Source organism: Chelonia mydas, chromosome 11 (assembly GCF_015237465.2).
Source record: "Chelonia mydas isolate rCheMyd1 chromosome 11, rCheMyd1.pri.v2, whole genome shotgun sequence".
Lineage (NCBI taxonomy): Eukaryota > Metazoa > Chordata > Testudines > Cheloniidae > Chelonia > Chelonia mydas.
The window spans coordinates 38,719,023-38,737,549 of NC_051251.2; the positions used below are offsets into that span (position 1 = coordinate 38,719,023).

Sequence of the window (18,527 nt, forward strand, 5' to 3'; positions counted from 1 at the left end):
TGCTTCCAGCAGGTGGCACTGTGACCTGCCAACCACTTGTTCCTCAAACGTCTGGCTTCTAGTCAAGGGAAATCCGGAGTAATTAGTGACCCTGCCTTTGGCCACGTCTACACTACCCACTGGATCGGCGGGTAGTGATCGATCTATCGGGGATCAATTTATCGCATCTAGTGAAGATGCGATAAATCGATCCCTGATCGCTCTGCCGTCGACTCCGGAACTCCACCACGGCGAGAGGTGGAAGTGGAGTCGATGGGGGAGCGGTGGCCGTCGATCCCGTGCCGCGAGGACGCGAAGTAAGTGATTCTAAGTCGATCTAAGATACGTCGACTTCAGCTACGCTATTCTCGTAGCTGAAGTTGCGTATCTTAGATTGATCCCCCCCCAGTGTAGACCAGGCCTTTGCTTCTGTCCTATTCCTATTGTGAATTCTTCTCATAGGACTGGGTTTTTGATCAAATGTATCTATCTTCTTGCTGACAGGATAACTTCAGGGCTTTTTTTAGTTTAATTTGTTTAATTGGTTTTCTTCCACAGCACAGGGATCTCTTCTTCTTCACTGTGTAGCTTATTAACATGAACTCAGCAGCTGAAGAGACCTGCTGTATGACAAAAGGAGTGCCTTTGCTTTTCCTGCAGTGCTTGTCCTTGCAGTATGTGTGCATAAAGGGAAAGGTTCAGGGCCCCTGAAGGAGGCTTAGGGAGCAGCCACATCCCTCCAAGCTCTTCCAGAGGAATAGTGCAGGAGGAGAGCAGTCCCGTGCATAGTCACAGCACCATTGGATGTGAACTTGAAGGCCAATGGGAGAAAATATCTATCAAGAATTCCCTGCTTTAAATAAATTTCTCCAAAATGAATTCATTTGTTTCACAGTCTGGCTTCCTGAGTCTGTGTGAATTGATAGCACTAGTCTGCCTCTAAAATAATAAGAATGATTTCTGAGGCCCATCTTTAAAAGGGCCAGGTAAAATTGAGACCGTGTTAAAGAGGGTGATCAAGACACTTGGCTTTCAAATTGAGCGAGATGAGGCTAAGTTACCTGCAAGTAATATTTAACCCAGACCTTAAAAAGGGAAACAGAGAAATCTGCTGAAAGTCATTATAGACAAGTAGAGAAGGAGAATGAACCAGCAAAAGGCAAAAAACGAAAGCCAACAACCAAAACCGTTTGCATCATGATCATTTAAAGTGGATGCAGCAATGTCAACACCTGCAAAGGATGCCATAATTGTGCAGGCAGGAGACTTCTTCTCCAGAAGTGGCGCACACATACAAAGTTGTTATTGGCATTAGTATGGAACTGTATAACCTTTCTCTGCACTTCAGATGATGCTACATTTCCTTTGCTCTGGCTCTGGGCAAATCGTCAGACAGGGTTCTTACAATGCCTACTGCTGCTGATCTTCTCCATGCTTCTTTCATGCTTCCTGCCAGAATTTAGATACCCAAATTGGTGGGAGGGGTGAGATCTGGGTCAGGCTTTTTCCCCTGTTTTCGCTCCTTATCTCTGGCCACCTTGGGAGTTACATGAAACCCAAGTAGCCATTTCAGCGGTCATTGGTTCTACTGGAGGAGCAGGAGGTGGTCTTTAAATAGCTGGGTACCACCTTCTTTCTCTTCAGTGGTGGTGTTTAAGACAATTGCCACATATTTCCTGGAAGAGAATAAACACAGATGCTGGCCAGCTCCCTGTGCTAAAAGGGAGATAGAAAAAGAGCAGTTCTGCTCCTCCCCTATCCTTTCCAGTGAGGAGTAGGAAGGGTAGAGCTGTGGGCCAGCCTTGACTGCAACTCATCTCACCCTTTCTCCTGTTCTTTTTCTAGACTACTGTAGTCATTCTATATTCTATTGCCCTTCAATTTTTATTGATTCAGTAGATCTTGACCTTATCCCACCACTTTCTTCTGGCAATGGTCTCCTAAATCAGTCCTTCTACACAGTATTGCCACTGTAGCTGAGAGACCCTTTTCTTCTGCAGCTCTGGATGATTGAAGTCGTCTTTCTGTATTTCTCTTCTTGATGAGTCTCCATATTTCACAAAACTCATTTTTAAAATATATTCGTCATCTGTTCCTTTTTTCTTCTGCAAGTGGACAAACTCAATCTCTAGCTGGATGGGTTTTTGCTTAATATGTACTTGAACTGATGCAAGTGGAAAATTAGATATACTTGAACTGATGCAAGTTAAATTAGAAAAGTGATAGGAACAGGGATGTCTTTCTCTTCAGACCAGCAATTCTCATGGTCCTACTAGTGTTACTTCATAGTCAAAAGATGGTCCTTCCCCTTCATATACATACTCCCATGTTCAAGATGGAGTCATTCTGGACAGTCTTACTAGCCACCACCCGAAAAAACTACTAGCATCCATCGGACTACAGTATGCACGTCTGACTGTATGTATTTAATGCTCTCCAGAACCAGCAATAGCTCCTGTTCTGCCATAGCAACCTGCATCTGCTTAAACAGACTAATGGGTGGCATAAGTTTAGAGTTATTTAAAGGACACTAAGGAGAAAAAGGGAGAAATAACATAGCATAGGAAAAGGGGAATAATTGGGAGTGATGGTAAGAAACTAAATGGAAAATTTAGTATGACTAGAATATACCAAGGAGATGTACTAGACAGTAAAATGATCTCCATAGAAAAACTATTAGAACCCTTCTTTTTGTATTTTAAAACTAGACTGGAAAAAACGTTATCTGTTGTGCATTTACTAATCTTTCGTTGGCAGGGGATCCTAGTAAATAGCTCTTTTTCTATCCATATATTTTGCCAGTTGATCAAGTATGTTTGCCCTGTATCTCTTGCAACTTTCACCCCATAATTCTGCAGTGAATCTTGTCTTGCCTTAGAACTTGATGACTCTCAGGCATTTCATTCATACCCATTTGGAAACAATCCTAATTTCATTCAGTGTATATTTTCCTGATCTTGTTTCTGTCATCCATCTCTTGTCCTATTTTACAAAATAATATGTGTATTTGTAATATCTTTTCTATCAATCAATTATATTCTATATTTGTTAAAAGCTGTATGTCTCCTTTGCTGATTTCTATTGTTCCAATGAAAAATGTGTTAATCTTTGGCTTAATCTTTTGTGCAACCTCTTTTACTTTCTCCTACTTAAATTTTCTTTTCATTTTTACACTCCCTTATCTTCATTCTATAATTTGTCCTCTCATCATCTGTCATTTAATACTTTGCAGCCTCTTCTCTCTCACCCTTGATTACTTTGCATATCTTTATCCAAATTGGTCTTTTTTGTTATTATTATTATTATTATTCCTAATCATATACTTGTTGCTGGCTGGCATGCATCTTGGACATACTCTAATTCATTTATGAATACTTCACATTTTTCTCTTTCTACTTTTTTCCTGTATTGTTTTATCCCATTCATTTCATCCCTGTGTTATCAATGTGCTCTGCATAAATGTATGGTCTTATTTTATGTTTTCTTCCTTTTCTCTAATTATCAATTTAGGCTTCAGTTCTAAACATGTATGTATGTGCTTAACTTTAAGCATGTAAGTAGTTCCATTGAAATCAGTAGGACTACTTGTGTTTAAAATTAAGCACATTTGTGTTTGTAGCATCAGGGCCTTACAGCGGTTTATCTGCCTCTCAGTTATATCACCAAAGTAATCTTAAAACCTGTTCTGGATTTGTAGAGAATACAGTACTTCCATTCAAACTAGACTTCACTCTTAGGTCTGTGAACTGTAAGCTAACATTTTATGGGTTTCATTCTCCACTTCACTCAAGTTCAGGGGCAGCTTTAACTTGCACCTCTGATGTAAGGTCCCTCTGGGATTTTACACCACTGGAGAATCAGGTGTAGCAGAGCCTCACTCCACCATGCTCCCTCCCAGTCACTTACATATTAATTGATATGGAATTGATACATACAGTGCTGTGCTGTGCTTTGAGTTTATAACACAAAATGATCAAGTCTTTCTTGTTCCATGTCTAAAAGGAAGATGAAGAATTTACAGTTCTTGCAAACTGCCTGGGTCTATTACCATCATCTTTTCAGTCACCACATCAATTCACCAGTGCCTCTTGCCTTGATTGGCCAGTGCCAGCATTTAACATGATATCGCAGTGGTGCTTAGAATTGGCTTCATTTGCAGAAAGACATGCAGAACAAGTGAAGGTATGTAAAAAAAAATTTGCACCCCCCCCATATAGTGCTGACGTGTAAGAATGGAATTACTTGATTCTAGTTACGCTGTGTGTGTATGTGTAATGCTGTGTTTTAAATTTATCATGATAAAATAAGGAGGCAAAATGCATAGTTGAACCCACAACATGTGTGTTTTGTGTTTGCGTCTGTTTCACTTGCATATTTTGCAGGTACAACTTTGTTATGAAAACTTGAACCCTAATGGTAATCACAAAACGTTCTTGCCCTCAGTAGATCTGATTCATTCAGTAGACCATTGAGCCATGATCATAAAACTATTGATATCATTTTTATGTTTGAAAAAGAACACTGCTGTTTTACTGTATTTTTCAAATAAGACCTTTCAGTTTTTATAACAAACTCTTGTGAAATAGCAGAACAGTAATTTGTAAGAAATTCCTCACACATATGTGCCCTTAAGTGGGTAACCTGCAAAAAATGGAATAGATTCAATGGTAATGTATTATTGGCTCTTTAAAAATTTTAGGCGAAGTTTTTCAAAAATAAGAGGGTAAAGTTAGACTCTGAAACTAATATTTAGGCACCTGTCTGATTTTTAAATGTACTGAGTATCCAGCAGTTCCCTTTGACCTCAGAGGGAATAGCAGTTCCCATCAATTTAACTGGGAATTGTTGAGTGCTCAATATGTTTGAAAATCAAGCAAGTTCCTAGACATCAGTTTCAGAGCCTAACTTTACCCTACTGTTTTTGGCCCCAAATTTCAGTACAAGTAGCAGCTTTGCCTGTCCATGCTAGGGATTGGCAGTGGTGCAGCTATGTCACTGGCTGTCCACTAATGGCTGTAATCAGGGCAAATCCCCAAAGTAAACAAGACTTAAGCCCCATGTTTTACTTGTGAAGTTTGTTGCCTTTAGAAGGTGTAATGCATTGTGCCCTGAGGAAAGGCAGTCAGTAGTCCGTTTGTAACCTTACTAAAGCAATGTATATGAGTATGCTGAGCTCCTTGGGGCAAGAAGAAGCATGTTGCTCTTGAGTGATGCTCTCTGGCTGAAGTCTTAATGCAGCATTAATAGGCTCCATAGGAAGCCAGAAAGCATTTAAAGGACACTTCAGTGCTTGTGTGGAATGCAGTAGAAAGAATGGGCCATCTCAAAGAGTACATTTCCCTCCTTTAAAAACAGTTCTGACATTTATATTCTGTAGTTCTAAAGTTCTCACAGCACAGATAAATATACATACAATACTGATAAATATTTCTATCATTTTCTTTTTAGGTTTTGCTTATACAAGAGCCTAAGTGGGACTTGCCATGTCTCCTTCAGTTGCCTGAAAATTATAATACCATCTTCCAGTATTATCACAGAAAGACTTGTACTGTCTGTACCAAGGTTCCTAAAGATCCTGCTGTTTGTCTAGTTTGTGGTACTTTTGTATGCTTGAAAGGACTTTGCTGCAAACAACAGAGTTACTGTGAATGTGTACTGGTAAGAGAGAATTCTACAATAAGAGAATTTCAAATTACTGTAGCTTTATTTCCATTTTTAAATTTAAAAAAAAAAATCATGCTAAGAAGTTCTGCATTCCTTTCTCAGCTCTGACAGTTTTCATTTCCAAACATGTTTTAATTAAATTTTTAGTCTGGCCCCTCACAGGAGACTTCTGAAGGCCCTTATGTATTTGGCCTTATCTCAAAGGCAACTCAAGTGAGATAATATGTAGGTACTCCTTCCTCTAAGGGCCAGTCCTTATTTTCCTTGTTTGGACAGCAACTAGCCTTATTCTCCCTTCATAATGAAGGAGAATAAATGGTCTGCTCTGAGGCCAGTGCTGATGTCACTAAATGGGTGGAACAGTTCTGTAAGTCAATGGCTGTCACGCACTCTCGCTCTGAAGTTCACATTTGCCATCTCTGCAAAGCTGGCTTGCGAAAAGAATCTTGTGATTGTTCCTGAATTAGTATATCCATGGTACTAACACAAGACTAGCCATTATAAAATTAGTATAAATATATTTAAAGAGAAACTATCACATGGTTTTTAAGTCCAAAAATCAGTTTTGTATATAATTTTTATAAAATCTGATATTTGTAGATGTTTTATTTAAATGTGAATGAAAACAAGTTTATTTTTAATTTCCTGTAGTGTGTTCATCCTAAACTTTATAGCATTGTACTAGTGCAGGGAAGCTACAAAGTAAAACTGAACTGAAATAAAAGTAAAACTGAGTGGTCTATTTTCCTTTTCTGAATGAAATGCAAAATGTAAACAACACAGATAATGATCTTCAATTTTTGTTTGATTCATCTGCATTGTTGCTAATAACACCTTTAAGAAAATGTTTTTGAAAATTGGATTTTTAACATTGTCTTTTAAATTTACTATGTTCAATCCCATGAAATCTTAATATGAAACTTGAATTATTATAAAGCTCTATTGAGTTTTCCAACAAGGCTACAAATTGTGGTTATGATTTTTGTGTGTGTGTTGTTTGTTTATTTGTGGCTGCTTGGCCACTAGGAAGTTGACTGAGACCACAAACTCATTTCAAATAAGCCACAGAGGAGCCATCAGTGTTTACTATTTGATCAGTACTGTCTTTAGATGGATATTCATATCAATAACTTAAAAATTAAAGGCTCCACATTTGATGAGTGTTCCAGTGAACCACATGCTCTTTATTGCAGGAATATGTTTCCAGTATTAGAGAAAAGCAGAGGGGGGAGGTCAGCACACCGGGATTCTATTCTGAACCACCACTTTTTTGATGTGTAAACTTGAGCAGGTCACTTTGCCTATAACTTTCAAAATGACCCCTAAGTTTGGGTGCTCAGTTTTTTAGTGTTCAGGCTATAGATGTCTTGAGACGATTTCTAAAAAAAGTTGTGTTGTGCACAGCTCCCATCGACTTCAAGGGACATTGTAGATTTTCATCAAGTAGATGAAAGCCCAGGCCCCAACTGTCTTGAACTGAGCTCTGAAAAACTGAAACACCCAAAGTAGGCAGGAACTTCTGAAAAATTGGGCCTTAACTGCTAGTGTTCTAAGTTTCCACGTTTCTGTGCCTCGGGTTCCCCACCTCTAAAATAAAGATAATTAAGGCTGCATTTTTGTCATGGGAGCTAAAGATTGTGATTTTAATATTTTAAAAATATATTCTTTACTCTTGAATTTTAGTGACTTTTTTATTTCTGGGTGAGTGGATATGGGTGATTTCACTGAAGACTCTGAGTGCTGCCATGTTAAATCTTAGGCTACACATGAGACTGAGAGAGAGCAGGAAGGGGCAGACCCAGGAAACTCTGGGTCAGATTGGTAATTCCTTGAAGGGGATTCTGCCCCATCCAGCATAAAATGCACGAAAAAGACATAAATTGTGCAGAGTTAATAGTAGAATGGATTTGCAAATATCAGCCAAGATGGTAACTATGGTACTATACCTAAAGTTGGCTGCTGTTTTCAGATCGCAAGCAGAGTTTTAGTAATTTCCTCTAAAATGTTTTTTTTTTAAGGCATTGGGGATTAAATGACACTTGACCTTTTAAAATTATATTTCCATTAGTTGCTTTTTTCAACATGAGCTCTACATGTGTTTTTTCCTAAAAATTGCCATGACGAAAAAACCCCATAAGGATAATACTCATGCACCTTTCTGAAGTGCTTGAAGTGACAGGTGCTTTATAAGTGGAAAATATATTTATCTCCAACTCTGTCACAAAAAAATAATATGGTATGAGAAAAAATAATCAAACTTTAAAATAGTTGGACATAAGGACTACATTTGAGAGGTCATTTTTATGAAAATATACTGCAGACAATAAAGGTATAGGACAAAGAATAGAATACTTTGCAATATTCAGAATTATATTTTAGTTGTGTGGTCATAAATTTCCTTTGTAGTAAAAATGTGTGGAAAGGGCTAAAATCTGCAAAATACAATTACAGAAATGAACTGCATAAATTAATATCTGTGTCATTCATGAACAATTAAAATATATTGTTGTAACCAGGAGTTTCACCTTTTAAGGTGTTATTTTTTTTAAAAAATTGTGACCGGTGTAGATACTGTGAAGGGCAAGATGAGGAGCAAATACACAAGTATGGCAACATCTGCAAATAGGAGTCCATCCTGTAAAGCAGTGTGTAGCAAACTACTTGAGTACTTCATAATCTGAGAGAATCTCAAATTTTCACTGTTCACTAAAAAAATATTTTGCCACACCAAATTGTGCACTTCTGCTAGTAGGAAGTTAGTGATATTGTTGTGAACACTTTCACTCAGTTTTCTATAGTAACTTAGTTTTTCCCCAGGGAGGCATGTTGTCTAAAAAAAGCAGAAGTACATTATTCCCTTTTTGAGTTTGGAACCATCTTCTACATGGGACTTTGTGTATATGCATTATGGCAACATATCATGTAGGAGGTTTTGGCTTATTCATAAAATGTTTGGTAGGCTCTACTTTGTCATGCAAATCCCTGGAAACATATAACCCTTGTAGTTATATGTTTCCAGGGATTATATGTTATAACCGCAAGTGTACAGTAGGGGCAAGGATCAAATCGTTCCTTAGTAAGTGATGTGACTTGAATTAATATAAGTAGTGTGTTTGAAATAAAATGTTCTTGCCTCTTTATTATAAAACTGTCAGCCATTAATAGGATATTTGTACTCTTCCCTCCCCTAACCCCAAAATATAACTTCTAGCATTCTCAGAACTGTGGAGCTGGGACAGGAATATTTCTTCTGATCAATGCATCTGTAATCATCATCATTCGAGGCCATCGTTTCTGCCTTTGGGGTTCTGTTTATCTAGATGCACATGGTGAAGAAGACAGAGATCTTAGGTAACATTTTAATAGAGCATGTTTTGATTTTGGTGCTTTATGTTTACAGTGTGTAATAAAACAGATACAGTAATTAACAAGTTCTCACTTCCTGAGTAACACATATTTAGAAATGTAAATGTTGTCCTTGTATTTGTTATATTATGCTAATTAGATTTATATTCTTTATATAAATAAAATGATCTGAAACTTGTTAACTAAAAAATGAATTGTGCTACTTGCAAGGTGTACATTGTGGTGCAGGAATTTCCTGCCCAATGTCACTTGGAGAAGGAGAGGCTTTGCCATCCTTGTGGATCCTGCTGATTCACATGGAATGGCATTCATTGCTCATTGAAAGCAGGATCAATCTTTTATGGAGGACTGTACTGGCTCCCTTTTCCCCAGTCTTTCAGGACCCCTGTTACAACTGGCTGAGTGTTCCTCTGGATGCTCAGTAGCAGCTTTGGAGGGGATCCAGGTTTCCCTGCCAGATTTCTTCACTATTGCTCCACCACAGTCCCATTTCCAAAATGCTCCCCTCCCCGCCCCCATCTTAGCAGGATGGGAGGGATGTTTAATTGGACTGATAGGAGAAAGACAACCACTGGGATCCTGAGAAGAAGGTGAGGGATGGGCAGACTTGGCACCTTCTGAGCCCTCCTCCTATTTAGAATGCATGTGGAGATTGTGCCTGGGCAAAGAAGGGGTATGGGAGGAGGAGAGAGATTCTCCATCTCTCCTTGCTGCCATTGGCCAGGCTGTGGTAGGGAAGGGAGAGTTGATTGTTTCTCATGGCTCCCCACCCTGCTTGCTGTTTGTGAAGCCCTCAGAGCATATAGCAGCCACTCTGCTGTGATTGCTGCCCTGCCGAATAATGGAGGTATAGTTTGAGCTGTGCTTCTGTCATGATGTGGGCCTGAGCAATCACCAGGTTTTGGGATCAGGACAAGATTGACAAGGTCTCCAGTATTACCAGCTGCAATTTGCAGTGAAATTACAAACATGCAACTTTTAAATCCCCTCCTTAAACCAGGCCTCCAGTCTCCAGTATTTCCGCCTCTCCAGCAGGATCCTGGAGGCCTGGTTTAAGGAGGGGATTTAAAAGTTGCATGTTTGTAATTTCACTGCAAATTGCAGCTGGTATTTAGTGCAGGTGGGAGGCTCCATGGCGCTGGCTCCCAGAGATCTGGTGGACCCTATTGGCCTGGAGGAAGAAGGGGGAGATGTTAAGTCTTCACAGATTGAGATGGCCTTCATGTGTACCTTCATTTCTTGTCATGGGTATAGGGTGAGAGGAGTCAGAGGTGGAGTGAATTCATGGGGTTAGGCTGAAGGAGCTGATCCTGAATATTGGCTGTTTGGCCACTGAACACCAGACTGGGCCCAAATAACTGCCTGGTATTTTGGAGTGTGGTTTAGCACACAATCCCCCTCCCCCCAGATCAAATAAAAATTAATAAAGCTGCACCCTTCCATGTTAAAATTCATCCCTGTGTCTTTGTTTCCAATTATGCAGTGTTAAATTTTTATTGTGCAGGAGCCCTGTAGAAATGATATCAAGCTGGTAATTCTGTTACACATGAGAGTCTTCAAAATCCATCTTGAGTGTGATGTAACTATAAGATAGATCACCCATATTCAAAACCTAACTTACATTTTACCAACGAATTTTATCAAATTGGAAGTCTGCACAACAACAATTTTGAGACTTCACACAATATGTGTAATAAATACACATATCAAGTAGCAAGGCATAAGAACATAAGAGTGGCCATACTGGGTCAGACCAGTGGTCCATCTAGCCCAGTATCCTGTCTTCTGACAATGATCAGTGCCAAGTACGACAGAACGAATGAACAAAACAGGGCATCCTGTCATCCAGTCCCAGCTTCTAGCACACAGAGGTTTAGGGACAGCAGGAGCATGGAATTGCATCCCTGACCGTCTTGGCTAATAAGCACTGATGGACCTATCCTCCATGGACTTTTCAAATTCTTTTTTGAACCCAGTTATACTTTTGGCCTTCACAATATCCCCTGGCAATGAGTTCCATAGGTTGACTGTGCGTTGTGTGACGTAGTACTTCCTTTTGTTTGTTTTAAACCTGCTGCTTATTAAGTTCATTGGTGACTCTTGGTTCTTGTGTTATGTGAAGAGATAATAACACTTCCCTATTCACTTTCTTCACACCACTCATGATTCTATAGACTTCTATCATATCGCCCCTTGGTTGTCTCTTTTCTAAGGTGAAGAGTCCTAGTCTTTAATCTCCATCCAAAGCACACATGTATTTAAGTCAAAAAGTCCATTGGTGGTGCAAGTAAAATTCTGTTTTCACAAAATTAATATTGTCTGCAAACTTCAAATAAGGGCAAGATATGCTGGTATGCGCCAGCTTCTTTTGGGGCACTCCATAAACCCAGTTTAACTAGTTGATCAGACCAGACCACCCACCTCACATCCCAGCAACCCTGTAATACTCACCACAGCCCCATCAGCTACAGCCACCAAGCCTCTCCCCATTCACCCCATAGCCTACTAACAACTCACCCCAAGCCCCTCACTCACTGCTCCATGACCTTTCTGGCCCCTCACCAGCACCTCTTCTGGCTCAGCACTCTGCTCCCCTCCTGGACTAAGGCAGCTTCTCCTGATCCTGGTGCCAAGCTCTGCTCCTTCCCATCACCTCCCCTGCACCTACCCAGCACAGGCCAAATTTGAGTGATGAGTGGCGTAATGACTTGGCCCATCAAATTGCAGCACCATGCAAGATTGGCACAGGTAGCCTCCCCTCCGTCATGCGTTCATTTTTTTTCTTTTCCGTTTGTGTACATATATGTATTTTTATAGGATGCCTGTCTTTGTCTTTGTTTTAAAGCACACATGCATTGAAGCTCTTGACAAATAAACACCGTAAAATAATGAACTAAGCAGTAAGACATTCATGCCTGATAGCCCCTTCGTCTGGTGCATGGGGTCACAGTGCTGCTCTGCCCTGGTTTTCAGGTGCCAGAGTGACATTCCAGTCCGCTCGAGCAGCCACTCCACCTCTATGTGTTTCATTCTTCTGCATGTTCTGATCAACCATATAGAGCCCTTTCTACACAGAGCACCACTTCTCTGTAGACTTAGGGAGCGTACTCAGTACCTAGACTGCTGCCCCACTGGCCTCTCCCACAGCTTTCCCTACGATATGGGCTATTGAGCATTAATGTCTTACCGCTAAGTTCATTATTTTAAGGTGTTTGTCAGGAGTTTCAATGCATGTGTGCTTTAAAACAAATGAAGACTGGCATCCTATAATATAAATATATGCATATGTACATGGAAACTGAAAAGAAAAAAAATGCAAAAATCATAAAACTTCGCTTTTAGAACATTACTATTAACTTAGAGCCACATTATAAATATTTTCCATTTGTTCTGCGCTATTAACTGTTGATTTTTTTTTCTCTCCCTGTAGGCGTGGTAAACCTCTCTACATATGTAAGGAAAGATACAAGGTGCTTGAACAGCAGTGGGTATCTCATACCTTTGATCACATCAATAAAAGATGGGGACCACATTACAATGGATTGTAAACTATCACTATTATTGTACCATATCATCGCCTTTACCATGAATGAATGCAACTTGACTGACAATAGCTTTAATTGAATGGGGGTTTAGCTCTTTCATGGTGGGGGGGCGGGGGAGTGAAACTATGCCAATATATGAAGTCTTTCAATAATTAGGTGCTTTTGCTACCAAATTAATGGTACGACCGTTTAAAATTTAAAAATCTCTTCTGAATGGTGTGAAAAATCTAAATTAATTCAGTAGTCTCCTTTTGTTTTGTATTTTTAGAATTCCACTAATGATGACAAGCACAAGTTGTACTTATACTTGTTTAGGGATGACAGGTCCCAGGAACCTTATATTTCTCTGGGTGGAATTGAGTCATTTAGCATCTTCTGCTGAAACACTGTATATGTGTATTACATCTGCTAAACATACTGGATAGATTTTTCTTTGCCTTTCTTGTATTAATTTGAGATTTTTGCTTGATATCCAATTGTAATTATATAAAACACATGATTTGTGAGACTGTATAGTAACACTTGGTCTAAAAGTAGAACTTTAAAGAACATTTCACTTATTGTTAAAGATCTATTGAAAGATTTCACGCATTGCTGAAAACCTTATTTATTCTCAGGAATTTCATAGATATTTTCCATGTATAAGTGAAATAGCTGTGAATTAGGTAGCTTGCTATAAAAACAGAACACACATTCTTTCTTATTTTTTCTTTTCCAGAAATGAAATTTGCCATTTCAGTTGAGTAAATTACTGGCGATAACATATACAGATGTTACTGTCTGTACAAAGTTTCTCAGACATACAACATGGCAGGTTCTAATTATAACCCTGCCTGCCTGCCTTTCATTGCCAACCAGATGCATGTTGCAGAATGATTGGATTGGAAACATGCGGGTTATCCTGCAAATAAACACAATTTTGAATCTTCCATGTCAGCTCAAGAGGGTCATCTGTATTGTATTTGTGCAGAGTAATCAGTGCTCTTTCTGCTTGATTTCCTAAAAAGAAAAAAGCGCAATAGAGGTGGTCCTGGTGAATGAGCAATGCATCTGAATCCTCATTGGAAGAATACCAAATAAACAGTTTATATTCAGAGGGCTTACAAATCCATGAGAATAGGCATGATTGGGCTAAACTCCACACTGTACGTAGGTAGGGAAGATTACAGATAAATACTGGTATGTAATATATTGCTACTAAGCTTTTCTCTCAAATGAGTCAGACATTTGTTGGCTATTTCATACAGTGCTATCAAGCAGTTCCTGGTACTAGGGACTTTTCATAGCTTATGTAAAATAAAATTTATATGTGTAAAATAAAAAATCTAATGCTAAAACCATGTGTACAAAATGGAAACTGATTCCTCTTTAAGGGTCTCACTGAAAGTCATTATCTAGTGAAAAGTGTATAGGGGAAATACAATGACTGTACAGCAGTCGAGAAGTGGACAGACAAAAAAATACACTTTAAAAAAATTTTTTAAAAAGTGACGCCCTGAGTTTTCCCCAAGATCGACCATTAAAATACATTATAATGGTGTGCTGTTTTATATATATACATATATATATTTCAAAAGTATTAGAATACTTCTTGTAAGATTAGAATTATTCTGTTTCGCCAACTGAATAGCTATGTCTTTTCCAAAATACTACTTTTTTAATATTGTATCATAAGTTCAGCCTGTAATATTTTTGCATTGCTCATAATGAATATTAGGCCATTTTGTAAATGTGGTTGAAGAGCAAAAAGATTCTTTACATCTCCAGCACAACATTATTACAGGGCTCATGAATTTGAGTAATCTATAGTTTGAAACGCTGATGCTATATTTACAAGAGATAATGTCTCCAGAAATTGATTACTGTGTATTATTTAAAATGGAATGTTTTATGGTTGTGCATATGGATGTGAAGTAAAATTATTAGCCTTAACTTTAAAATCTGGGTATTTCATAGTGTTTATTTTGGTATTGGTGAATTAGTCACCAGTCAATAAAAAGAAGAAAAAGAAAAAAGCACTTGATTCAAGACTTGTACTTGAATATACATGCATGCTGCTAAACTAGAATTTTGATTTCCCCCATAACTTTTTTAAGCCTGCTATATTAAGCTTACTTTGAAAAATAACAGCTCCAAACTAGAGTGGTGGGTGTGGGTGTGTGCATTCTTCAAATGTACTGGTGTGGTATCCTGGATGAATGATTATTTAAGTACAGTACATTACTGTAGAATTTCAATCAATCTTTATAACACATCAAAAAGTACAAAAGTAGGAAGACAGTAATCAACATTGTAAGATATGTTAATAAAAGTCTACTATCATTCTGTGTGTCTGTGGGCTTTTTTTTCTCTCTACCTTAATGATCCGAGGTATATTTGTTATTAAAATGTGTTCGGTGTCTAACTATTTATAGTTAATATTTATAGTTAATAGTTAATGCATGCAAAAACATTTTGTACATAAAGCAACTCTGGAATGTTTTATCTTTTTGGCCACTTAGCTGGTGTGTGTGTGTGTGTGTGTTTGATTACTAACTTCAATTCTTTTAATTTCATTTTGCTCTGAGTTATACCACTTAATGGTCCCTTATCTTAGTCCAAACTTTACCTCAGTCTGCTGTTATTTCACTGTTGCTATGGAAAACTGCTAACAATAAAAAGTCCAAATTAAGAAACCAAGATTTAGGGAAAATCATGTTTGTTTGGTTTTAAGTCAAATTTATCTTTGAGGTAATTCTATCAGTGGAATTAAACTAGTAATGAATTTGATTTATTAAGCCTCTTTGAATCTTGAACAGGTGATAGTAATGCTCTGCTCAAAAAAAACATTGCTTCACCTTACTATTACTAATCTGGTCTTTATCCTCTTTGTGGGTGTGGATGTGTGGTTTATTGAGAAGGTTTTGATGAAGCAATTCCACCCACACTTTGGTTCTTACCATTTGGTTGTCTGTCTCCATTCTTTCTTCTGCTCAGTGCCCTGCATTAACATTAAAAAATGGTTTTAGTGGAACCAGATGTTGCCATTGCAGGCTCTATGGAGGGCCTGGTAGGTGTGTCACCATTCTTTAGTGAGGTCTCGTTATAACTGGTAGTGACCAGATTTTAAAGAGTGAGTGTGTGTGTGTGTGTGTGTGTGTGTGTGTGTGTGTGTGTGAAATACTGAATTTGCAGTATGCTATGGTGCAGGAATATAAGATGAAGACTGATGTTTTGGTTTTAATGGTTATTTTTAATTGTAATTTCTTTTGTTCACACTTTCACTTTTATTACATTTTAATTTGTACTTTCTCTTATCATTATCTTACATTCCACAGATTGTGTGTAATATGCTTTACATATTAAATATGCCTGTTCCTTTAAATAATGTTTGAGAAAGCAAAATTTACTGTTTGTTCTATTGTTAAATTGGTAACAGTTTCAAAAAATTAATCTAATTATCCTCCAAACATCACTCGTGTGTTGTCTGCACTAGCATGTTTAAAAAAAAAAACACAACCCACCTATTTTGAAAAACATTTTAAAATGAGGCTTCAGAGCCCTACTTAAATTTATTCAAAATGAGTCCATGTAAGAGTATCATTTGGAAAGCTATTTTCTATAATTTTACCTCTTGATTCAGTGAATGGTCCTCTTTTAATTTGTGAAAATTGGAACAGACTCCATGGAAACCCTCACATCACTGAATAATTTACTACCCAATAAACAACTTATTATCCATTTTGTATTTTAGCTCTGGTATGTACCAAATGGCTAGTAAACCTTTCTTACTAGTCAAGTGTGAAAACAGATGTTTACGAGCTGAAACCTACAATGTTTTTCTCTGCTCCACCACCCCACCCTCACGAAGCGCGACTTTTCTCTGAGAAATGTATTTCTCTGTAAAGCCTAGGCTGAAGCAATGGATTTACCATTCCCTGGATTCAGTTTCATATTCTGTGTGTGCGCGCTGGTAGTGCTGCTTGTAGTTAATGATGCCCGACACTTTGCATGATCAGTTGCTTGTAACTTTGCCACCCGTTAACCATTCCGGCTGAAATTTTCCATGCTGGGTATCTGGCTCAGGCTGAAATTTTTTAGAACGTTTCAGCAAAAGTAGCGAAGTGGTTTCTAAGATCAAGAATGAGGGGAAATGTTTTTAATGAAGTAGGCAATATGCATGAACTCATGTATGCAGTGTTGTTGTGGCTGTGTCAGTCCAAGGATATTAGTGTAACGGAGTGAGTGGCAGAATATCTTTATTGGACCAACTTCTGTTGGTGAGAGAGGCAAGCTTTCAAGCTGCACAGAGCGCTGACCTCACCCATCTTTTCTCTGTAAACTCATGTTCCACAGTCTTTTCTTTCTTTAATATATCAGCTAGATAAGTTTTAACGGTTGTTCAATCCTAAAGAAATACTTCCACTCATCATAGTGACATTTGTCCCAAAATCTAAAACTTCCTCCTTCAGCCCAGGGTTGAAAGCACCATTATTTTTAATATTCCTGAAATGTGTTCTTTTTGTTTGATCAAGTGCTTCACATATTCCCAATTAGTAAGTGCACTTTTGAGTGGTGGGTAATACTTCATGCAAGCATTTTGGGATATAAGTCCAGCACAGTTACATAACCAGTTTCAGTTCCATCTGTATACATGATTGAGCCTCTCTGTTGGAGATCCATGCCAGTACCAGTCTAATTTCTGATGCCCTAGAGTACGGTATCTCTTGAAATCTGGTAGTGCCAGGCCTTCCATCTCAGCTGGATTTCCAGTCATTCTGTTTCGATTCTGAATTTTATGTGCTTCATGTGCAAGCCTGATTTCATTTGAACTATTGAGGAGCGGGAAGTTTTGGTGTTGAACAGATAACGTGTGTTTGTTCTTTCAGATCTGTCAACAACTTGTAGCATGTGATCAGAAGGTTTTGCTGATGCACTTGAAGGTTCTGATTATAGTAGTCATCCTTAAGCAATTCCATTCTTCCCTCTCACAAGTGGTTCCAGTCGGTCCTGTTCACCATGGGTGTGGGATTGCTGGGGGACATATAGCCATGGAGTGAATAGCTCCTTTTCATTTCTGTGATGCACACCTCACCACAATTTATCCATGCCTTTGTTACCTTCACATTATTTATTTATATATGTTCACTACCCCCACAATAAAAGAGTACCCATCCAAAGCTCTGGGAGCCCTTGGCAATCTTATAAAAATACACTAGTAAATAGTTTAGATTACTGAAATGGGCTTTTACAGAGGGCTACCAATGAAGACAACTTAGAATCTACAGCTAGTTCAGAATGTGGTCTGTGTGCTTAATGATGTATGCCATATGGAGTATGTTACTCCTCTAGTTTGAAGACTTACCCAGAAACAAATGGAAAGTCAGTTATTTCTGGGTTTCAAGGTATTGCTATAGGTCTAGAAAACTATGGCCCCTATAGTGAATGTACATAATGCGTGGTTTGGCATGTGTGTGAGGCTTAACTTGAGGATTCTGATCACTTCTCTGGATTGAGCCCATCCCACCCACCTTCAGACCAGAATATGACCCACATTCTACTTGAATAGGGCAAGTTCCCTACAACTCTTGGGGGGAGTTAAGTCAGTACATGGATTTTTCTTTCCTTAGATCAAGGCTCAAGAGGAATTGTGGGTCAAGTACTTACCATTACTGAGGCATAACAATGTGTAGAATATAAGCAATAGTCAACTTGGTTTTGTGAAACTAAAACAAAGGTCTGAAAGCAGCTGCAGGGATTTTCTGTTCTATATATATATATATATATATTGTTTCCGCATCCTCCCCCATCCGTTTGTCTCCATGTGTTTTCTCTTGTTTTATATTTAGATTGTAAACCAGGGGTGGGCAAACTTTTTGGCCCAAGGGCCACATCGGGGTGCGAAACTGTATGGAGGGCCAGATAGGGAAGGCTGTGCCTCCTCAAACAGCCTGGCCCCTCCCCTCTATCTGTCCCCTCCCACCTCCTTGTCCC

At 38.5% G+C, this 18,527-nt stretch overlaps 1 protein-coding gene across 4 annotated transcripts in view; it reads left to right on the forward strand.

The window, feature by feature from the left end:
- UBR3 (ubiquitin protein ligase E3 component n-recognin 3) overlaps positions 1–14,876 on the forward strand; it is a 212,564-nt gene extending 197,688 nt beyond the window's left edge. For all 4 annotated transcript variants that reach the window (XM_037912164.2, XM_037912165.2, XM_037912166.2 and 1 more), the window contains 4 exons: positions 3,982–4,161; positions 5,428–5,637; positions 8,855–8,994; positions 12,440–14,876. In XM_037912164.2, the coding sequence (XP_037768092.1) occupies positions 3,982–4,161; positions 5,428–5,637; positions 8,855–8,994; positions 12,440–12,557 (648 nt within the window). In that variant the 3' untranslated portion in view covers positions 12,558–14,876. The remainder of the gene's footprint in view (positions 1–3,981; positions 4,162–5,427; positions 5,638–8,854; positions 8,995–12,439) is intronic.
- Positions 14,877–18,527: the final 3,651 nt, after the last annotated feature.